This window comes from Patella vulgata, chromosome 4, assembly GCF_932274485.2.
Source record: "Patella vulgata chromosome 4, xgPatVulg1.2, whole genome shotgun sequence".
In the NCBI taxonomy this organism is placed as follows: Eukaryota; Metazoa; Mollusca; class Gastropoda; family Patellidae; genus Patella; species Patella vulgata.
In genome coordinates this window covers 74,472,668-74,498,646 of record NC_065882.2, presented here as the reverse complement: position 1 = coordinate 74,498,646, position 25,979 = coordinate 74,472,668, and the positions used below count along the sequence as shown (strand labels likewise).

Genomic DNA, 25,979 nt, shown 5'->3' with positions numbered 1-25,979 from the left:
CAGCTTAAAAAGGACACATAATAACAGCCAGAGGACTTTGTACATTTATAGACCATTCCGAAGGGAACCAGACAACCTGATGTTTCAGACCATTAATAGAATTTGCTATTCTCAATATGGTACATGTAGCAAATGGCAGTGGGTGAATTCAGTGTCATATTCGATAAAACACATTATTCCTGGAGAGATGTCTAAATAAATCAAATTTAGCCATTAAAAATAAATAACCTGCTTCATGTACATGTTATTTATAATAACAATTTCCAGTTATATTAAGTTTCAGAGGAGATCAATTTCCTAAAGGAATTATTTCATAAAAGGTCTTGCTCACAGAATATATAAAAAATATTACAATAAAGCTTTCAAGTACCGTGGAATATTGATTTATAATACAAGTTATTTGTTTTTATGCTGTTATGAATATTTATTTAGTAACTGGTTGTATTTGGACAGGAAGGTGATTTATATTGATACAATGCACATACATGTGACAAATATACATAATATATGCAATTATTTTATACTGCTTTCAATCTCTGGACCCACAATTAAAGGTCTATTTCAATGGGTCTCTATTAAGAGTCTATTTCAAGGACTCTCAAATTAAGACCTATTTCAGGGACTCTTATTATAAATGTTTATGGTTTTTTAACAAAAAGGCCTATATCAAGGGCGCACAATTAATTAAAGATCTATCTTGTGTGCTTTCAATAAGGAGCTTATTTTCAGTTTTATTTGGCCGGAGAGCTGAACCTAATAAAACATCATTTGGAGACTAAAATTGTTGTTACATGTAGTTTTATATGAAATTGTTTATTGGGTACCACATGTACTTGACAGAACCATGTTTTATTGTCAGTATGACATAAGTAAATAGACTAACCATAGTAAAAACAGAAAGTAAGTGTTTGCACATGTCATCCAGATAAAAGCAAAAAACATGTCTGTTCTTACACCACTTACAGTGAAGTACAAACAACAAGGCTGACAAAATTTAACAATTGGAGTTTAAAGCGGCCTTATCACTTCCCATAGAAACAAATCAAATATAACCTATATCATATTATATGTGTATTTACTTGTGGCTGTTAATTGTCTGTTCAGGGTTGGCGAATAAGAGTGGATCAAGCCTGGGAGTGATATAGGTCTGGTGGTGTTGTAGTACCACTTCTGGTTTCAAGAAACACCTACAAGAAAACGCTGCAGGGCTCTACATGTATATGTGTGCAATGCCCGCTAAACATTTAGTTTTATAGATCTTAGACTATCATATTTGTATCCTGTCAATTATTTATAGTACATGTACTGAAAGAGGCATTATGAAGATCAGATAAAGAGCTAACATTTCTTGTTATAATAGTTTTAAAAAAAGTTAACGTAAAGAGAATATGCGGAAAATGTCAGTCAAATTACTTCACTCTGAGCCGAGAAAACCAAAGTTAAAAAACACTAAAGCCTTGATTGTCATATATTACCATTGATACTGTAATAAACAAAGTCTCGATTATCTATTTTTACATTTAATCAGAACAGCCGTTGAATCAGAAATCTGACTCAAATCTGTTTAAAATCGTACCGATCAGATGGCATCAAGAGTTGATTATCGTGCCTAATTAATAGTTTATATAACAATAAAGGCCTTAAGAAAACCTGCAATAGGCAGATTTAGCTCTTGAATAATGTAATTATTTAATTCATGACAAGTCTAATTATCGATAATTCCATCACAAGCCTATTCGACTAATACATTATGCACAGTATGTATCCATTTAACTCCTTGAAAATTATTAACAAACCATTATACATCTGTACATGTATCTCAGCGAGGGACTGATAGATTTCTCACAAGTTTGAATACAATCTAATTTGAACACATTATTTTCATGTCAAGCAAAGTGCTTTACTGTAAAATATAGGGAAGTACAAGTTAAAAAATTAAGGAGGTTATACAAAATATACAGGTAAAGTATTTAAAGATTCTGGTATCATCTAATAAGGGATTTTGGAATGTCTTTCAAATGGGGTTTAACATCCTTGTATTTTTCTACACCGACTGAGCTAATGAAGACAGACAATGAGGATGCTAGTGCAATACGATGGACAAGTGCCAATTTCGCAAATTCTGCTAAAAATAGTATTTTTGCATACTTTTAGACCAGGACACTAAAATTGACTTATACTATACTGTAATACATAAAAGGAATCAGAAAGATAAAAATGAAAAATTTGTTAAGAACATCTGCTAAAAATGGATTTATGTGTAAAAATAGAATGATCCCATATAAAGGGACTATCACGATTAGAACAGTCTCAAAAATTTAAGCACCAAAATATATAGGCATGGTGTATTGACCTTGTCTCAAAATTTCAGCTCAAAATATTGAGTCGTTTGGACGTGAATGTTAAAACTGCTTATCTGGACATGTAACCCTTTTAAGATTTTGGGTCAATTTTTTCGTTGAGTGACCTGATAATCGATTCTCGTTTCTTGAGAGATCTATACAGTGAATGACCATTGTGCTGTACTTGATAACGGACGGTAAATTTCACCTACATATTATTTTTATAAAAAAAGGTCTGGTTTTATCCAGACAGCGTATAATACAGTTTGGGACACCGGTCTTCATTTCCAGATGAAGACTGACGGGTTTAAGTTGTTTGAAAAGTATCACAAATATTGAGTTACTTGCTCGGCCCTTAGGTAGAGGGTTTTAAGGCATTTTAACACAAAATTAAGCAGTTTTATTCTTGAAAAAAATTATTGGGATTGGCCCTTTAAAATGAATGGCACTTACTGCACTAGCATCCTTAATTGGGGAACAGGTCAATTGTTAGATAATCAAGTCACATTGAACATGGATTAAGCTGTACAAAATTTGATATTGTCCGAAAAATACAAATGTTGATTAGTGGCAATAAAGCGATGTGTCCCTTGAAATATAACATTGACAGAGTATATACACAATATGATGAATGTACCGAAAGGTCAAACTTTTTATAATTATTATATCCTCTTGATTTAATCAGTGCTTTGGGCAATACCATTTCATTAACTTTTGTTCCATGAACAATCTCTTTGATCTTGAAACAATAACAATACTGTGTTCAGTTTATTCATGTTGATAGCTTTAGTCTAATCAATTTCAATGGGTGTAATCATAATAAAAAACACTTCTTTCTTTCAAATTGGACTCTAAAAATAGAAATGAATGAGAGTGTACAAAAGGAGGTTTAATATCTAATCAACACAAATAGACTTTGGCATTTACGGAATGACATATGGTATCTTATTTTCAATATGTCATTTGCACACAGGACCCATGTAGGTAGATGACATGTACCTTGTACGATTGTGGGACCAGACTCACGACTTGCATAGATGACTGACCATATGCTCTAAGGGGCACAAGTTTGATTGCTTGACCACCTAACCTCATTAAGATTACAAATTTACTATTACACACTTGAAAGAACAACTTGAAATTTAATTTTAATATCTTATTTTAAGATATTATGTGTTACACATAAATTCGTTTATCATGGCCTGATCAAACATTGAAACAATTTAGATTCTAGTTATTTTTGATCAGTAATTTATAAAATATAATCCAGATTTAAAGGAATGAAAACGTCAACAGCTCTGTTTAAAAATATTTTTTACTTTAAATAAATAAAAATAATGTCCTAAAATTGGTTACATTATATGGTCAGGTAAAAGAAAAACACTAGTTAAAAGAAGTACATGATCAAAAATTAAAAGAAAACGTTTCTAAAAATATGTTTTTTTTAAGATTCCTTTAAAACTGTCAATTGATGCACAGTGCTTGATCGAGTTCTACAGGAAAATCATTAGAATTCCACAGCTCTGCTGCCGCAAAGCAAAGGAGCGTCTACCGAAAGGTTTAGTTTCGGAACGAAGATTTCTGGTAGGGTGGTAGGGTTGAATTAATTTTTAATATACAGAGGAGATGCATAACATTACAAATCACAGAAAGTCAGCAAGAGAATTTTAAAAACGATTGGGGTCTTAATCACTAGCCAGTAACAATTCTTGCAGCTTTGTTTTGAATCTTTTGTAGTCTATTAATTTGACCACATTCAACCTGTGATAGATAAATGTGTGAACCAGCCATCACACATTGCTAAAAAAACCCGAAAGGGTTAAAGATATAAACATGATAGACTCTATTCAAACACTTTTTAGAAAAGAATTGACCTATTTATTGAGAATGTACTGAGAGAGAGAGAGATAGATAGAGAGAGAGATAAATGGGGTTTAATGTTCACTTAACACATGGTACAATAATATTTCAAAAATTTGCTTGAGCGTAAGGGTCTTTAGCATTGCAAGGAAGTCAGAGGTCCAGTAGGCCTGGCAGGCGACCCTACTCCTTATCACGCATAAGCGTTGGATCTAAACCATGTCAGTTTTTTCTCAATGACAGACCTTATGATCTAAAACCCAAACAGTAGACCTTTCAGCCACCCATGAGATACCTAAATTCAAACTTTACCTTTTTCAAAACTCTTTTTAGAATGCAGTTGACCAATTTAATGAGACACGCACATAGAAATTATTGCTTTTAAATCAATCATATAACCTCATGATAATTTCTGCTTCAGGTATTTTCAAATAAACTTTAGTTTTTCCATCAAGATCATGTGCATTATCCATCACATTTCATCAAAGAGCTCTTGCGAAATTCCTAATTAGGATTCTTTGTACATGTCTTTCATTGGAAATTTGATCCAGGTTGAATAATTAAAAGCTGAAACTGTCCAGTGATTGAGTGGTTTTAATGTTAATTTCTAACATGTTCAAAATTTCCATGAACAAAAAAGAGCATTAAACAAGATTCAATGAAGATTGATTGAAATTGATTTTCAGTCTCTCAGGGGAAAACAAAACCTACATGTACTGCTGACAAGGTCGTTTAAAGGGTGATGATGATATGGATGTTTTAGACGGATGTTGCATATGATTTCAAAATGGGTTTCAATACCATAAATAGAATCTGAGTCAAAAAGTGGTTAAATTCTTTTCTGTATTTACCAAGTCTGGACATAAGGCACTCGTCACAGACTTTGTCAAGTATAAAATAAAATGATATGAAATGGGGTTTAACGTCCTACTGTTCTGCTCCGACTGGGATAAACAAAACGGGCATACGCCAAACAGTGCGCTATGAAGACAATTTTGCCTGGACAGCACTGCTATGGCCTACTCTTATATCAAATTCCAACTGCCAAAGGATCTTTAACGTGCACACCAATGTGTAAACTGGTCCTTGGTTTTTCATCCCATCCGAATGACTAGACAGCCATCATTTTCAGGCCATCCATCCTGCATCACTGACAAGGAGAAACCACAACGGAAAATCCCAATGAACTTTCTTGGCCAACAACGGGAGCGAACCTGCAACCTCCAGACTAGTGAACCAGCATCTTACCATCTCAGCCATTGTGCATCCCCCCCATTGTCAAGTACAAATTATTACACCACATATATATTATAATACATAATATGTATGATAATTTGTGACTGACAAGAGAGAGAGAGAGAAATGGGGTTTAACGTCCACTCGACACAAACTAGGTCATTTCGGGACTGACATATGGTTTAATTTCATTTACATAATTCGCTTGCACTTAGGGGTCTTTAGCAGTGGGAGGAAACCAGAGGACCCGGAGAAAACCCACGAGGTTGAACAGGTGACCCTACTCCTTGTCACGTACAACCGAGGATTCGAAACCACGCCAGTCGACTCAATGACAGACTTTATGATACAGCGCGCACATGCTAACCATTCAGCCATCCATCCCCCCTTGTGACTGACAAAGTCTGTGACATGTGCCTTATGTTCAGACTTGGTATTTTCAAAGATCTGATGAACTGAAACTATGATATAAACCTGCCAGTGCCACCTATAAGTGTAACATGTTAGCATGAATTAACTACTGAAAAAAAAATCAGATACAGTCCGAGTACGAAAAATGGAGAGAGAGAGAGAAATGGGGTTTAATGTCCACTCGACACAAACTAGGTCATTTCGGGACTAACATGTGGTTTAATTTTATTTACATAATTCGCTTGCACGTAGGGGTCTTTAGCAGTCAGAGAGACCCGGAGAAAACCCACGAGGTTGGACAGTCGACCCTACTCCTTGCCACGTACAACCGAGGATTCGAAACCACGCCAGTCGACTCAATGACAGACTTTATGATACAGCGCGCGCACGCTAACCATTCAACCCCCTACGAAAAATGGAAATGATGATCATACGCTTTAATCAGAATTTTAAAAAAAATCACCCTATCTGATACTAAAATTGATACAATAGTTTCGATAAAACAGGAATTTCCTTTATAACACGTTGAGAAACATGTTAACTTACTGTAGAATAAGATCATTAAATTACTACATGTAAATGGGTTTCAGTTTTTATACAGTCATCCCTCAACTTGACATTTACTAGAAAAGGACAAGACCTCAATATTTTGGAAAGGGAAATGAAAATGTCAATTTGATTAAATCTAATGTTTTCCTTTTCTTCTGAGATAACTATTTTTGTGCATTTAAAGTAACGATGCATCACGTGCACTTTCGCTAAAATATCAAATTTCTCACGACTTAATCCACGCTAAAATGTACTCAGATTTATTATTTAACATTTAAATTAATTATGAGAGAGAGAGAGAGAGAGAGAGAGAGAGAGAGAGAGAGAGAGAGTTAACATCCACTAGACACAAACTAGGTCATTTCGGGACTAACATGTGGTTCAATTTTATTTCAATAATTCGCTTGCACGTAGGGGTCTTTAGCAGTGGGAGGAAACCAAAGGACCTGGAAAAAAACCCCACAAGGTTGGAAAATTAATTAAGACAAGAAAATCAAAACACAACCTCTAGAAATAATGTCTCGGCTGGAATTCAATCAGATTTCAAACAGGCCTAGGCAACTCTACTCCTTTCGTCGTTCAGATACTTGGGACAGTAACCACACCACTGGACTCAAGGTCAGACCTTATAAACTAAAGTGAATGTGTAAGACCACTCCACCATCCAAACCCCATATTGAATAAACTTTGATTTAGTTTACAGATTATGTAAAATATATTGCTTGATTTCTTTAGTGCTGGGTATTGCTACTGCAGTCACGATACGATTCCGGTACTATGATATGATTCATATCGCGATTCATAACCAAGTAAATATTTACCAAGACAACAACAGGTTAAATGAATAATTTACAGGTATCTACATGTACAAATGCAGTTACTGAAGCGACAAAAAAAAAAAAAAAAAAAAATCAATTCAGAGGTTCGCAATTCAATACACGAATTGTGAGAAGGCGAATCATGATACATCAATTCAACGATATATTGTGCCCACACTAATTTCTTACCAATATTACATATCATCGGTGAAGTGTCAAAAGGGTGTATTTAAGAATTTCTAAAGATTTCAAAATTTCCACAAATCAAGATACAACATTTGGACACATGATACCCAGAACACTTCTAATTGGCGTAGAGACACACAGCTTAGACAGAAATGTGCATATTAATTGTGAGATTTTAAAAATGCAAAAAAGTGTATTTGACTAATTTCCAGAGATACAACCTTTTGACACTTCACCGACGATATGAGATTAACCAAATTCAACACTTTATTTTGGTCTAAAAGAAATATTTCCAATTCAATTAATGATACATCTAAGCTGGATATTCTGCACTGCACTAAACTGATTATTCATATCTTATTCTTATAGTTCTAAACAAACCAGATCTTGTTGACGAAACAAAAGCATGATTTCTCTTAGTCACGATCTCTGATAAAATTTGTTTGTTTTCATGAATGATTAATTTAAAAAAAAGTTTAATTAAATGATAAGATAGTTAACATGTGGATCAAGTTAGAAATATTATGGCTGTCATTGATCTCAGCTTTATTCTTTGAGAATGGAAGTTGAATAAAAAGGTAGGGTATGTTGACTTACGTCTGAATGGCTTGATAACAGATCATGATGTTCTTGACTATGGCTTGCAGATCTACGTTCACGTTGTGGTATTTCCAAAAAATAGTGATCTTCCAAATCTCCGATCTGAAAAAGAATTAAACAAGTTCATGAAGCATAATGTACAGGAGAGGAAATTTATCAATTGGTATAGAAACAAAGTGTCTTTGAACTCCACTTCCCTTCTCCATTTATCAGCCGGTTTTTGCCCACTATGGATTGTGCAACGAGGTGTTAGGCTAAAATGGGTATGCAAGATGAAGGAGAGATGAAAGAGGGATGGAACAGAGCACCTTCCAATGAAATGAAATAGGGTTTTTAATGTCCTACTTTTCTGCACTGAACAGGCCTGGAAATAACGGTTTTAGGTGTACCTGAAAAATGTCAGGCACTAATGAAATAGTACCCGACATTTTCAACATAGTGCCGAACATGTACATGTATTAATAATATCAGTAAAAATGACAAATCAGTGCCGGACAAAATGACAGGGACCAAAGGTTTTGTAGCTGACAAAGCCTGTATTTGTGCCTGACATTGTCTGTGACAGGTGCCTTATTTCCAGGCTTGGCCCTGAATGTGCTAATGAAGACAGGTATATTTACAGTAAGCTATGAGGGAAATTTTGCCTTGACAGCACAGAAGTACTCTGACTTACTCTTATTTCGAATTTTAACTGTCAAGGGTTCTTTTACATGCTCGCCATTGTGTGCACAGGACCTCAGGTTTTAGCTTCATTTGAGGAACTTTTTTGGCCAACACCGGGAGTGAACCTGAGAAATGGTTAGTGAGCAAACATCTTACTCACTGAGTGATAACATGTAATAATTCAAAGTCTTCAATATGCAAACATTTTCTGAAATCCCAGGATAATGTTTTGTTGATGTCTGAGTTTTCTTGTTTTCTGTATAAGAGTGATAATGCCTCTTCAAAACCAAGAAATAAAAATTGACACAAAGCAATTTTAGATACGGAGCATGTGTTAGGTCACTTGCAGTGTAGACTATTTCAAATATTTAAAAAATAAGATGATCATAATTAATTATAGCCACCTGAATTTACAGCAGAAATATAAATTTAGCCAATTAAACGTCAAGATATCCACGACATGCCAACAGAGAAAGAGATTAATGAACAACAGGTTGGATAACAAATATAGGTTTTCTAACCATACAATGACATACAGTATGTACATACATGTATAGTACTATGTACAGAAACTAGACGAGAGTATAGGTCATGAATAGTTAAACAAGTTTAAGACAATTATGTTAGCATTGGAATTCTATACTCAATAACAACAGATGAGTGCGACGTTAAACACCATTTCATTTCAATTAGAGATGTGTTCAAATCTTTACTTAGAATTTATAAGGCTTTAAAATAAATTAAATGGACATACAATATGACATATAATATGTACAATGCACAAAGAAAACATGAGTAATTGGGTTTAACATCCAATCGACATAAACTGTCATTTTGGGACAAACATATGGTAGAATGTTATTTCAATAATTCGCTTGCGCATCAAGGTTTTTAGCAGTGGGAGGAAATCTTAGGACACAGAGAGAAAACATGAAGTTTGGCAGATGACCATACTCCTTATCAAGTACAATCTTGGGATCAAAATTATGCGACTCAATTCCATGACAGACCTTATGATCAACCACCCAAACTATACAGTGACTAGAGCATACGTAAGTCATGCATAGAAAAAACATGTTGTTAATGTTAGCATTGAAATTCTATACTCAATTACTAGGACTTGTTCAAATCTTTACTTAGGCTTTAAAAACCACTAGAAAATCTTTTTTTAATGCAAAAAGCTCAGTGACAGATTTTAATGTCACCTAGTTGAAATTTATGACTACCAGTAGTCCTTGCTAAATTATTTGCTGTTGATATACTTGTTACATGTACAATGTATGTCTATCATAAAAGAACCATTTATAAGGGGGTTGTTGGGGGATCTTTAGCAATGGGAGAGAACTGGAGAACATGGAGACGGTTGAACAAGCCACCTCTCCTAGTCTAAGTCTGTTGAATTTGAGATAAAAAGGAAAACTGTTTTGTTTCAGGATTAAGCTACCTTACTGAATATGAAACAAATTTAGATTTTGGCTTTTTAGATGAAGATATAACATCTGAAGAAGAAAAACTTAGTAAGTCCAAATATGGATCTAACTCAATTTTCACCAAAATTTGACTAACTACATTTTTCCAGATTACAGGAGACGCGACTCCTTGTAACATACAAGCTGGTGATCGAAACTATGCCAACCTCTGTGAATAAATATACACGAATTAAGATAACAAAACGGTCCGTTATCAGATATTACCACCAGTAAATATAACAATCATTAATCAATACATTAAACACCAAGACTGTTTACCCACAGGCTAAGTAATAACATAAATATCTCTCTCATAAAAACTCATCAAATTGACAGTTACAGGACAAATAATTACACTTAATTGAGTATTTAATACATAAAAGACTGATAAGATCAAAATTATAAACGATGATATTAGGTTTTTAACATTCACAAAGCAGAATAAAATAGCAGAACGCCAGAACGGGTCAACCATAGACTGTTGGTATATCAACTGCTTTTGCCCACTTGAGCCTCCCTCTCTGGAGATTGTAGAGAAGAAATCAAGTCAAATTACAGGAATGAAATTCTGGCTATCCAGCATTCGCTTCTACAGTCTGCTCGCACACATCATCTGCCTTGAGCTGTGGGTCAAACACGTATATTATATAAACGCGACTTTCCAAATGTCAGACCAGGAATATGCCCAATCGGACATCAAGATATGGTGAATAATATTCAAAATTCCAAATTATATTGACTGTACTGAGTGTATACATGTAACTACTCATCTCAATTACAGTTGATAAAAGGCTGGATTGATTTAGGTGACTATATGATCAACACTTTTATGGTGTTAAACACCTACCTTAATTGATTAACTACTTAATCTATCTTGATTGACTTCCTTAATCTATGTGATTTTGTTTATATCTTAATCCTTTATATCTTAATTCATGGTTTTTAATTTGTCAAAGATAAGTCAAAAACTTGTAAACTAACTTTTAACAGTCATTCAGTTCACGATCTAAGTCAACATAACAAACAAGCAAAATATTGAAATAGCATACCTGGTCTAGAGTCTTGTTGTTGGACATGTTATCTGAATAAATGTCTAAATTATAATTCAAATAACATTTGAAGTCACAACAAAGACATCTAATAGACAGGTTTAGCTCTTGCATAATGCATCTTTATAATGTAAAATCCCATAGTCATATCTGCTGTACATTTTAACATAGTGGGGTGGAGAGAGAGAGAAATGGGGTTTAACGTCCACCCAACACAAACTAGGTCATTTTGGGATTAACACATGTTTCAATTTTATTTTTATTTTATTTCAGGGGCATTTAACAGTGGGAGGAAACCGATGAGGTTGGACAGATGACCCTACTCCTTGTCATGTACAACCGGGGAATCGAAACCATGCCAGTTGACTCATACATGTACAAAACACCATTTTTCATTCACATCAAAAAAACACAATAAAACAAGATCATTGGCTTTGCAATTAATTTTAAGGTAATTTGAAGACAAGGATGTTGATATGCCTGCACTTGTAATGGCCATGAGTTCTGGGTTCAACAACTGAACACATCATTGAGTTATCTTAAATAACATCCATTAGGTGTCAGCATTATTATACAGAGAGTCATATTACACAATATAATGGACTATCATAACATTATTCCCTTGCCAAATCAATAAAATGCATGTATATTTTTCCATCCCAGTAACCAGCGCTGTCAATTCAAATTACCACTATAATTTTTTGGAAGGATGCAGTATAATCCTCTGAGATTTTATGGAGGAAAAGAAAATGTCTTTAACAAAGATAATAATCAGCTTATGATTCCAATATGACAAAATAAAGGAAAGGAGAGAGCATTTTTCTGGCAATATATAGCTTTCAATGGCTTAATCCACATCATGTAAAGGAATACAAAGAAAATATTTTTATTAGATAAGTTGTGTTTCCACCTAAGGTACTCTTCCTCAGAATAGAACTGTCAAACTAGATTGGCTTCCAGTCTATGGATATTATACTAGTTGTCTTAAGATCACGCACATAATATTTCTGTGATCTTTTTGCTCACGACTGGACTGAGAGAGCTTGAAATCGGATCATTGGTGGGATTTTCTATTTTATTGTTGAATGCCACTGTGGTATATTCAATTGTATCAAACCCAGACTTTGTTTATTCTCTTAAATCAAAGTTTAAACACAATATTGGCCATCTGATCAACCAAGAAAAAAGATTTACCTGTACACGTAGGTCAAGTAAAATATTAAGTCAACTTACTCAGTTTCAATGCGACTATCAATGCCACTGGCAAAATATGATTTTTGATTATCCAATTAGGATAGGAATGTCTTTTGCCACTGATCTAAAATCAAAATGAGACATCCTACTTTCTGCATCAACCAGGGCATATGCACAACAGTGTGGTACACATGTATGTGGGAATTTTGTTAGCATACCAGTGCTATTATTGCCTTCTTTTCATTCAAATTCCAAGGGGTTCTTTTACATGCACACCAAAGTGTATGTACATGATGTATGGGAACTTATTTTTTTTCATCCCTTACAAACAACTAGCCAGGTCCTGACTGTCCCACTGACAAGAAGAAACCGGCACACAAAACCCAAAGACATTTTTTTGACCAACACTGGAATCGAACCCAGTACCTGGGAGGTAAATTCAATGCACAAGTTTACAGTGTATTAAAGTGTAACAAACTGTAACAAAGCCACCTGTTGAGGTTTTTTTTTATGGATGTTAATAATATACAGATCAATATCATTCAATAAACGTATACATAGTTATCGGAGTTATTACATATCTAAAATGTTCAATTTAACACAGATTGTCATTCAAATACATTGGCTTCTTTGTAAGACATTCTATCCTATTTCTTTTGTAAAGCTCGATATAAAAAAAATTCATCTACCATAGCCTAGTTTGTGTTGAGTGGATTTGTGTCTCTCATTTGTAAATTCCAACAAATATTTTATATCATCTACATGGAGTTTAACGTCCTACTGTTCTGCACACCATTCCATCTGAATGACTAGACACTTTCCTTGCCATGCCCTCTGTCTTGCACCGCTGACAAGGGGGTTTGAACCACACTGGAAAATCCAGAGATCGAACCATGGACCTCCTGGTTAGTGAGCCAGCGCCTTATTCACTGAGCCACTGTGGCTCTCCCCAACATGTACATTGCAAACTAATAGACAGACAGAAACATAGATCTAATAGTACATTAAACTCCTGTAATATAAGCTAATAATAACGAACAAATCAATTATTTATATCAGTGACTTGAAATAATTTAAACCTTTATATACATGTACTGTTATAAAGCCCACTCATTTCAACTAAGTCAGATGTAATTACCCTTCACTGATATCATGGCATTAATTACTTGGTCATTTGACCTCAATTGATCTTTATATGACCCATATTCTGATTTGTGTAGGAGCAGCATAAAATTACAAAAATGACATTAATACAATTCAACAAATATACATGTAACAAATAAACAAACGTATATACATGTATAAGGTGTGGAAGAGATGAACATAGAACGTGACCATCTGCTAATGACAATTCAACCTGAAGCTATCAGACTAACTAGCATATATATCATTCTGTCAGGAACAGATTCTGCTCCTTTCTGTAAATTTATTTCTATTAAATGTGTGTCACTCATGTCACTCATATATGCTATTTATGACATCAATTGGCAGACTATAGCCATTATGGCATTAATTAACATCATTTACCTGACTGGTTGCATCATATTTCGACTGCTTCTTTCAGGTATTCAGTGCTACATGAAACTAGGTTTTCTGTTTTACAGAGAAATGCAAGCCTGGGAATACATGTAAGGCACCTGTCACAGACAATGTCAGACACAGATTCAGGGTTTGTCAGGCACAAAACCTCTGGTGCCTGTCATTTGGCCAGCATTGATATGTCTTTTTTATTGATATTATTAATACATGTCTGGCACTAAGTTGAAAATGTCAGGTACTATTTCATAGGTGCCTGACATTTTGTCAGGAACATCTAAAACCGTTATCTCTAGGCCTGAGAAATGACTAGCTATGCCCAAACTTTATCTTTAAAGGAGCTATATAAGTCGTTAATATTTGGGACCTAGAAACGGATACAAATGGGCCGCAACACATATAATAATGCAAAACAAATGTATATAAACTGATTTACATTCAATCGTTTCCATTTTTACTCTAATTTCATATCAGTTATGTTCGGCGAAATATGCCAGAAGTCTCAATCAAATGGCAATCTCTAGCATCTAGTTATTCCTTCCTACACAAATAGTATTCATTATGTATGCTCTCCAGATAAGAATAGGGCGTCACCGTTTCACACTCGTAGAATATGTCTAGCCTCGTTGTTTTAGTCCCTTGTGTTACAAATGGCGCTGGAATGCATTATGGTACCAATGCCAATGGTAAAATGTTTATTTTGTCTTAAATATTGGATATATTTTCCGGTAAGATCACAACATCAATGTTGATTCAAATTGACAAATAATTTGTGTTTTCAATGTCGAAGACTTTGGATGATACTGAGTTTGTGAATTTTTTCACATGCTTATAAAAAAACAGTTATTTATAATAGCTTTTTCTTCAATGTGTTGACATTGAGATTTCTTGTAACTCATTGCTGATTATGACTCATCCCAGTATGATACAAGTTTTAGGAAATATTTCCCATTTTTTCTCAGATCGTTTCCCTTAATGTTACACTGTAGTTTGTTTTGATTTTGAGAGAAGCCTTGTGTCTTGTTCGCGAGTTTGCCTTGTTTATTTGTTTACATGGTGGTGCAGTCCTCCTGCACTTACATGTACTATTAATAATAATAATTAGTAAACATTTCATGTCTTTATTGAAATAATTTTAAATAACTTTAAAGCTTTTGGTACATGTACATGTAAACGTATGAATTAAGACTACAAACCTGCAAAAGCATAATATTCCAGTCTAAAAGTAAAAGGCCAGAGTCCTAGATTCTTCAACCCTTTTTTTGCTAGATGAGTAGATGTCAATGAGGAAAATTATTATTGGCTTTCATGTACGTCATAGCCTGACATTTCAGAACTTCATAGAATGGATCTTAATTTCTATTGTACATTTGTTTTTCATGTAATTTTATTTGAATACATAGCATGAATTCAATTATTCTCCCCATTCTGAACTTGGGCACATTGTAAGGTTCTTAAAAGACGAAGCTAAAATCATATCAAAGATTCCAAGTACGTTTATGATTATTCGAGGAATGGGCAAAATTTGTTTGGTAAGATATTTGTGGGCTTAAATCTGGTATGAACTAATATAAATAAAGTTATTACTCTAGGTATACATATAGATTCTCATAAACTAACTATGTAAATCCCTTTATTCAGAACTTATCAAACAGAAAATAGGAAAGCTTTCAAGTAATTTTCTGGTCTATCTGTCTACAGATTTGATGATTAATATTGAATGTCTAGTAATAACGAGGTTCAGTTAAGCTCTGGCTATAATGACTTTAGTTTTTCTCCCTGACACATTTTTATTACTTCATTACTAGGTACTTGCACTTTATGTAATTTTGGTGTGAAAAGATTTTTTTTTTTAAGTGCCAACATGTATTTGAACAGAGAGTTTCTTTTTATTATCCACTTTAGGAAATGAAATGAGTTGAAGTGGACTTTAATGTCCTACTGTTCTGCTCCGTCTGGGCTAATGAAGATAATCTTTAAGCATCGAAATGTCATGCTATTAGAATAAAACCAGGGATTGATATCGCATAAATGCTGTGTTCTGCTTAAATGGAATGGGCTAATGAAGACAGCAACCACTTTAAAGATACACTGTCCCGAAAGTATTTTCCATGTGGTGAAAGTATTTTCCATGTGGCTATTTCAAATAAAAGTATGGCAAATTTGGTATATATGGAAAGTATAGACACCCAATCTTACTGGAAAAATACTGGATTACCCGGAAAAACACCCATTAAGAATTTACTTAGGTCTCAATATGTACTTGTATAAATGGATAGTAAGTAACGAAAAATACATTCTGAAAAATCGACCCTCCCTCAATGAATTGAGCTGACTGACATGGCATCTAACAACAGTTTATTTATAGCTAGTGGTATCTCCTGACGAATACATAGTTTGGAGAGGGATTTGAAGCAAATTTTTGATAGATTGTACATGTAGTTAATTTCTATATGTTTTTAGTCCAAATATATCATCAAATCATAAAGTGTGTACGTGGGGAAAGTATCTTTAAGAACTGTTCATTAAATCATAAGATAATCCTAATGGACTACATTTACTTGACACTGATATTTAACCAACAAGGAAAACTCAGCTGACTTAAAAGATTATAGATAAGCTGGTATAAGGCCAGTTTAAGGCCACATCAATTGGATTTTTGTTCTTCAGGAACATCAATTAATAATTTGACTTCCTATTCATTCCATAAAACTAATTTAAAAACAAGAAGTACTTGGTTGCTTTCCTCAAAAGCTTTTACTTCCATATTTTTAAGATTTGAAATTTTAAAGAAAACTTTGTTTCTTGAGCGGCTATCTATTTAAACTAAAATTAGATTAGTTTGGCCTGAAATACATGTATGTCATAAATAAAGGCCCCACTTTAATGAAAATACTGTATCCTTATTCTATTTTATTCAGTTTTGAATTTTTTTATACAAGATAAGACTAACATATACAAGTATATTTAGTGCAAATGGCTGCACAAAAACATGAGCAGGCTATGGTTTTATCAATAAATCAATGGGGCATCTTCATGGGTGACTTGCCTTTTGAAAGGTTGGTGACACACAAGTCATAATAACATCATACATACAATGATAAAACTTTCTGTTAAAACATATGATTTTAATCAGATCATAAATCTAAACTGACCATCTGTTAGACATTTGTTTCCAATGTTAAGTTTATCATTTGATTGGTCTTAAGCTACACATGTACACACAGTACCTGTTTCTTTTTTCTTTTCTTGGGAAATAAATACAATCACTCTATTTTGACAATCAGTTCTGCTCAAAAACTGTTAAAATTTCATAATGATAAAATCTTAATTGGGCAGCCATCCATTTTGGCCACAGAAGTTAAAGGGACAATAACACTCTTGCTGGCTTGACAGCTCCAGAAAATAAATAATAGCCTTATTCTAAGTACTAGATGTTTAAGTGTCCTACCGGTTGTGTAAATTATCCATTACATCCTATTTTACTTGTCCAGAGGGTTCGAAAATATTTTTAAATCCAAGTCACATTTGAAAAGGTTTACGTTAGGCTTTTCAAATCATTTAGTTGAATTTTTCCAATTTTTTAAATTAGGTGTGTTAAGATGAAATTTGTATCACCAATTAATTGGAATATTGTAAAATTGTACAATTTGTTGACCAGAATAAAAATAAAGATTGGGACATATTATTCAGTTACAACAAGAGTGGTATTGAGCCTTTAAATACAAATAGACCTTGCTAATATTAGCTAACTAGTTAGGGTTATCTTTTAGCCTTGGGTAAAAACTTACATGTATGTACGTATGTAAATGGCGACATAATTGTACATTTAATACAAGATTCCTTTTACCATGGTGAACAACCTACACGTTATGTAGATGTATCAAAGTTTAAGATTCTAAGAAGGTCCAAAATAAATCTAGTATTAGAAAGAAATTGTAGAATGAGGACTTTAAGAATAGAAAACTGAAGTTTTACACTAGACACATGTAGTTTTTATTCACAATGTCACAGACAAACACAAAGATTTATTATTTTTTTATACTAGCATTATGTAAGTTTCATTTGATGTTTGTCATGTGACATGTCAACCAATTCAAGTGGCTGTTGAATTGAATTCAATTTGACAATGTATAAATCAAAATAAGTACTATTTTATTCTTAATCCAATATAATCTGAGGGGCTAAGTTAGAGGGACACAATGACAAGCTTTGAGTCATGGTGTTAAGTTTTTGCGCCCCCTTCAGTTTTTGCGCCCCCTTGCAAATGGCAAAAAATCATGCGGTTTCTATGCAGTTTTCAACATTATAATCATAATCCTAAAGCTCAACCTGTGTCAAACATATACCGTGGGTCAGATATGCTACAAATTGACTCTAGCATGTTCCACACAGCCCAATATTACCCCCCCTCCCTCCCACCATCACATAAATATTGTTTTTTCGGAGCCCGGACAGGATCTTGTTCCTCATGAAAAAATCATGGACACCACGCCTCTGATATAATATCAAGACTGGAAATAAGTCACTTGTCAGACATTGTTAGGCATAAATTTAGACTGTCAGTCTGATAATCTTATTACATGTCCAAATTGACCAGTATATATAGTTCATTGTCCCTGACATTTGATCAGGTACAACTAAAACCATGACCTATGTACATCACTGACCAGTCAACATTCAAATATCATGACAGAGGTATTAAAGGGACATTATGGAAGATTAGATAAAGAGCTGACAGTTCTAGCTATAATAGTTAAAAAATAGATAACGTAAAGAGAATATGCTGAAAATTTCAGGTGCCTATAGCCTTGATCATCCTTACTAAAGCCGGTGTGATAAAAAAAAACAAAGTCTGGATTATCCATTTTGACGCTAAATTGATCATCCATCACAAAATGTATTAAAATCCAGTAAATATCGCAGGCTAGTGATGGCATCAAGAGTTGATTATGGTCTGGATTGGTTAATTAATGTCTAATTAATAATTTAGATAACATTTCAGGCCCAAAGAAAGACCTGCAATAGGCAGATTGAGCTCTTGCATAATGTACAGGTACTTTCTCACGTTAAAAACTAAAATCAAACATATTTTTTAACGATTGGTATTGGTCTGAAAGAGAGGAGGGAAATAAAAACTTCCTCAATATATCATATAAACTTGAGATGACATATATAAACAGCTGTTTTTTGTTGAACTGTAAACCATATGGCCCATAATACAACACACCCTGATCTTTCTTTAGTTTCATTAATAATCTATTTTTACAAGAAAGTCATTTAGAAAATATTTTGAAAAAAAATTCTTGCTGGACACAGATAAACATTACTCTATGAATATTAAACATCATTATGCAAGAGCTAAATCTGCCTATTGCAGGTCTTTCTTTAGGCCTGAAATGTTATCTAAATTATCAATTAGACATTAATTAACCTATCAGACCATAATCAATTCTAGATGGCATCGCTAGCATGCGATCTTTAGTGGATTATGAGCCGATTTACTGCATAACTTTCCTTCACGATTTAACGATTAAATGGATAATCGAGACTGCTGTTTATCGTAATGACTTTAGTAATGATGATCAAGGTTAGCTTGAGATTTTAACATCCTAATTCTCGGTTCATAGTGGATCATTTGAATGAAATTTTCTGCAAATTGCCATTATATTATCTAGTTTTTAACTAATTATAGTGAGAACTGCCAACTCGTTATCGAATCTCCCATAATGTATCTTTAATTTCTATTACATGTATTAGTATAAATAAGCTAATTATGAACTTTATTCCGGAACACTTGAGAGATCAGAAGTACAAATAGTGTGATGAGTCAACTACTGACTACCGTCTTCTGACAACAGACCTGAATCATTTCAACTTTTTATTTATCACTAATTAGTTCATTCATGTATTTACTTAGGCCTATTGTTTTGTTTGGGTAGGGGTGGAGTGAATTGGTAGAGAGTGAAAGAGAGAGAGAGAGAGAGAGAGAGAGAGAATTTAACATCCACTTGATACAAACTAGGTCATTTCGGGACTAACACATGGTTCAATTTGCTTGTGTGTGTTGGTCTTTAGCAGTGGGAGGAAACCAGAGGATACAGAGAAAATACATGAGGTTCGACAAGTGACCCTACTACATGTACTTGTCACGATACATCGTGCACGTGCTGGTGGGTATAGTGGTTGAATGGTTGAGAAATGAAATGAAATGGGGCTTAACGTCCTACTGTTCTGCTCTAAACTGGGCTATTGAAGATGGGCATACGCCATACATTGTGCTATGAGGGAAATTTAGTTGGACAGCGGCACTACGGCCTACTCTTATATCGAATTCCAACTGTTAAGGGATCTTTTATGTGCTCGCCAATGTGCACACAGGACCTCGGTTTTCGTACCATCCAAACGATTAGACAACCGTCCTTGTCAGGCACTCCGTCCTGCATCATTGACAAGGGGGAACCACGCTGGAAAATCTGGATGAACTTTCTCGGCCAATGCAGGGATCAAACACCCGACCTCCAGGCTAGCGAGTCAGTGTCTTACCCACTTAGCCACTGTGATCCCCTGAAAGGTCGAGAGCAAGACATTTAGTTATATTGATGCTGCACAAGGGCACTAGCCAGGGCGTTGTTTCAATTACTCATTGTCTTGCTGTAAACGAGTAAACAAATTAAAATACAGACACTATAATTGCACCTGCATTTCAATAAAATAATGTACATGTACAATTGGCACATTCCCATTACATTTATAGGATCTAATGGTACAGTACACCAACATCAAAGGGTGACTTCACTTTTAGTTGAATTTTTTTATTTTTACAATTTTTCAGGCTTCTTCATTCAAAGGTGAAGCTGAATATACAAATGAACATGTATACAAGGAATGTCTTGAATGATTGCCAACTTGAATGTCAAAAAATGGCCAAACATGTATCACCAATTTATGACAAGAGAGAGAGAGAGAGAGAGAGAGAGAGAGAGAGAGAGAGAAATGGGGTTTAACGCCCACTTGACACAAACTAGGTCATTTTGGGACTAACAAATGGTTCAATTTTATTTCAATAATTTGCTTGCGCGTAAAAGTCTTTAGCAGTGGGAGGAAACCGGAGGACCCGGAGAAAACCCACAAGGTTGGACAGGCAACTCTAATCCTTGTCGCGTACAACCGGGGAATCAAAACCCCGCCAGTTGACTCAATGACAGACCGTATGATACAGCAGGCACGTGCTAACCATTCGGCCACCCAACCACCCAATTTATGACAAAACAATACATGTAAAATTATAAAACTCTGTGATGATTTTAAAGACTGGAATCTTCTCTTTACAGTACTTAAAAATTTAATCACATTAAAATCAAAAACATGTTCAATTCCACATTTGTATGAAAATCATGTTCAATTCCATTTGTACAAAATTAAGTTCAGTTCTATTTGTACAAAATTAAGTTCAATTCTATTTGTATCAAAATTAAGTTCAATTCTATATGTATCAAAATCATGTTAAAATTCAATTTGTATCAAAAACATTGTATCTCAGTCAGTTTTTACAAGGTTATAGTAAATGTATCCCCTAGTTATAAACTTTGGTTACTGATTTACTTCTGGGATGTACATGTGAACACATAAATTTTTCTTTAATTTGATTCTTGTACATGGTAAAAGTGAGCCTTGGAGGCTCAGAGGAAATATCAAGGTAATTATGACAGCTTTCTTAAATTCACATTGCAGTGCAATTTTGTCTGCTGAAAACACTTACTAGTCAGGACTGTGGGCAACAGAAGCTTAGATTTGGTGCCAGTCCTGCTGTTCACACACATTTTTTTTAAATTGATATAACATGACATCATATCTCTTGCTGTGCAAGTCTCCACCCACAATTCATCAGTTTTATGACTTCACATTAAAACAGAAATACAGGTTCCACAGATCCAGTTTCTTGGTTTGGAATTTTTTCGTATCGAATTTCAATTTTCACTTACAAAGTATGTAGTAAGCTACGTTGTAAATGTAAGATATCAGAAAAGTAATTCAAAACAGCCGAGTAATAAAAACACATATACATTTTACACACATGTAGGTATGGTACATGTACATGCCGTTTTAAAATACCGGTACCAAATACGAGCATACTACATGTATGTACTGGTACCCGGAACTAACACAGCGTCTTTGTAGCCATTTTGTAATTATCAAAAATCGAAGCCGGTCAGTTGATCCACTAAAGAACAAGCAAGTCAAGTTTGATATTGATTGTATTTGAATTGGCAGAGCTTTCTATTCTTTCCAAAAGAGCATCGCCCCCAAGGAGATCAACAAGATGAGTAGTGCTTGGAGCTCAATTCCTAGTCCAAGAATTTCCCTCGAGTCCTCCATTCTCAGTTTGTAGTATTATAAAAAAGACTTATTTGCGTAATAAAAGTTAGATTATAAATTTTTCATTCTGACACAACAATCAACATTACTAGAAGCGATGAGCCAGTTATTATTCTCTGTCTATACAAGTACGAGGAACTGACTATGTTGTTTGATGAAATTCAAAAAAATAATTATCAAATCAATGCAGAATTGTTCAAAGAACAAACATGCCAATTTTCATGTTGATCGGACTTGAATTGACAAAGCCTAAGGCTTTTTCGAAGCGCGTCACCCGAAGAAAGGAAGCGGTTAGCGACACAGCGACAGAGAGAGAAATGGGAGGAAACCGGAGGACCCAGAGAAAACCCATGAGGTTGGACAGGCGCCCCTACTCCTTATCACGTACAACCGGGGATTCAAAACCATGCCAGTTGACTCAATGACAGCCCTTATGATACAGCGCGCACGTGCTAACCATTCAGCCATCCAACCCCCCAGTTCCTGATCCAAAAAACATGTTAATTCTGTTGATTGTCATTTGTAAGATTGTTAATGCCTTGTAAACTACGTACAAAATAGTGCAAGTTGAACCTCTAAAAACGATATTAGTCCAAAAGTGACTTAATTCTGTTCAAAGACATGATTGATTGAATTTTTTTTTTTTTAACTTGACTGAATCTAAGTGGGGAGATTATTAAGTGTTGATATCCTGGGTTTTTTTTAATAAAATGTTAAATAATCAATCTGAGAGAAATAAATGGGGTTTAACAAATCAATCTGAGTACAGTTTATTTAGATACATGTGCATGTTGTCAGCAGCTTTAACATTTTGTGTAGAAATTAGATCTGTAACGTTTTAATGGGGAAGAATAAGAGATAAAAGCCTACACAATTCTGTCCAAACACACTAATCTGGTTACATGTTCATGTAACTTTACAAATTTTTTCCTTTCAGACAGCAAATAATGTTTGACATTCACATTTTAAAACAATTTAAAATGCCATTTTACACACTGTAGTAAAAGCAAAACAAAAATATGGTCACATGGTACATTATAAAAAGAATCAGAAAAGAATAGGATTGAAAAAATATGGTATGGTTACATGGTACATGTATATTATAAAAAAGAATCAGAATAGAAAAGGATTGTAAAAATAACTCAACACCAGAGCCTTCTATTGTCTTGAGTGCATTACCAAATGTTTTTACTTGTATAATCAATGCCAAATAAAAAGTAGCCGATTGTGGTGAGTGCCATATAATCTTAATACTTAATAATATCTACCATCTGTTTAATAGACTAAATTAAATGACCAATAATTGTCACATGTTCCTATACATACATGTATATAGTATCTTAATTAGGTGCCTCAGACTCTACATGTACAGTAGAATCTGTATGAGCAGCCACTCCTATTCAGCGACATCTCCTTGTAAGCGGTCACGATAAATTCCCCCCGTAGAAATTCTGTTGTTTCATCTCTTTATTCAACGGTCACTCCTCTAACGCGGCCAGCGGTCACTATTTTACTAATAAATTCAACAAAACATCGCCCATTCAACGGCCATTGTTGAATGATACCATCTTGTCGTTCTTTGTAACACCCCCAGCTAATCCCGTGAGTAGTAGTTAATTAACTGGACCCCCACTGATCAGGTAAAAAGAAATGTAAACATAACAATCAACCCGGGATTATCTGTTAATTAATCTTTTGTTTTATTAAACGACTAACCTGATCATTGTTTTCACGCGTAACGACACATTATTTGATACTGATTGAATAAAATAAAAGTACCAAGTTTTGTCACGATCATCTAGTATCTCTCTTAGCGCCTCCTATAATATTACATACAGAGTTACATCCCTGTAAATAGGAGATAAAATTAGCGATGTTTTTTGTTCATGTGCTTTTTTGATAAAATAAAATGAATTCATCGATTTTCTTCACAAAAATGGATAAATATTATCGAATGCATCACAATGGTAGACAGTAGTATCGAAGGTTGGTACAAAATGACAAGTTTACAGAAGTTATGTCCGAGATTTGAGTAAAGAATTTTCGTCCGGCGCAAGATTCAGCGACGGCCAAATTTACCGCTTCCAATGCATCCAAGCGTAATATTTAATTTATGTCGGCACAAAAAGCAACGAGATTTTATTAAGAGGCCACTCCCGTTAAGTTATGTCCGAGATTTGAGTAAAGAATTTTCGTTCGGCGCAAGATTCAGCGACGGCCAAATTTACCGCTTCCAATGCATCCAAGCGTAATATTTAATTTATGTCGACACAAAAAGCAACGAGATTTTATTAAGAGGCCACTCCCGTTAAGCGGTCAGTTGTGAAAATTCCCTTGGGTGGCTGCTTAATGCAGATTCTACTGTACATGTATCACATCTGTCTACCCTTGTTGTGACTTTTAAGTGAAAAAAAAAATAACTTTGCTTAAAGCCCATGGTATTTTCACAGAGAGAGAGAGAAAGAGAGAGAGAGGGTGGGATTTAATGTCCATTTGACAAGATCATATTATTTTGAAGTCAATGTTGACAGTACTCGTCCTATGAAATAACCACGGCCAATGATAATTTTTCATGTACACCGTAGGTCTACACCTAAGTTACAAATGTTCACTAACCACTTTACTTGTACATGTACATATTATTATGTCCGAACAGCTGAAGTATGTGTTTTGTATGTAAGCATACAGACAATACAAAATAGCTGACATTTGCTTCAAGTATTTTACTGTCTTAACATTAAAGCCAAGTGGTATTAAATAATTATTCTATTCAAAGGAAGAGAGATTACCATCATAACGTATTATGCCAAACACAATTTTCCCTGGAGACCATCTATAACCAAGTAGAATGTCTCCTCTTGACCACCTCTGACTTTTTAATTACAGCAGTCAGCAGTTACAGTTCAGTCCAGTCCAGTCTGAAGGGATTTCAAATCTTTCAATGAGCCATCTTTGATATCATATACATGTACATAGATCTACTCAAAGTATCTAGGCGAAGTTGATAGGATTTACAGGAAGTTGACTATATACATGTAGCATTGAACAGTCGCATTTTCTTCCGAAGACATATTCGCCATAAAGATATATTATTTATTCAGAGCATGGATAACAAGACTTTGCTTTGTTTATTATTGTAGCAATGGTACATGACAATTGAGAGTACAATGACAAAATTTGAAACATTCATGGGATAACTTCACTCAGAGTAAAATAATTTGAATGAAAATTTCTATATATATTGATTATTTATTTTTGAAGTTATTTTGAACTATTATAGCATGGTTATAGCATGAATGCGGCCAGCTCTTTATCTAATTCTTACATAATGTATCTTTAATCATCCCATTTTTGTGGTCTTCAAACATTATGTTTCAAATAATTAACATAATAACATGGCATAATAAATAAATGTATGTTTCAGGAACCGTACACAGATTTTTGTCATAAATTTATATTTTGATGAAAGTTTCCCCGTGGAATTTTATGGGTTTTTTTTTATTGTTTTAATCAAATTTTATGATATTTTTATAATGTTTTTATCATATTTCATGATGTTTTATGCTTTTATCATTATCAAATATTATGACTTTTTTTATATAACTGCACTGACAGAAAATAACTTATCTCCGGTCCATGACGTAGTGTTCGGCCAGTGTTATGGGGATAAGAAAGTCCCATCAGTAG

General features: G+C 34.2%; 1 protein-coding gene across 2 annotated transcripts in view; it reads right to left on the bottom strand.

The window, feature by feature from the left end:
- LOC126819288 (furin-like protease kpc-1) overlaps positions 1-25,979 on the bottom strand; it is a 74,159-nt gene that overhangs the window by 45,967 nt on the left and 2,213 nt on the right. For both annotated transcript variants that reach the window (XM_050547262.2, XM_050547263.2), the window contains exon 2: positions 8,000-8,104. In XM_050547262.2, the coding sequence (XP_050403219.2) occupies positions 8,000-8,104 (105 nt within the window). The remainder of the gene's footprint in view (positions 1-7,999; positions 8,105-25,979) is intronic.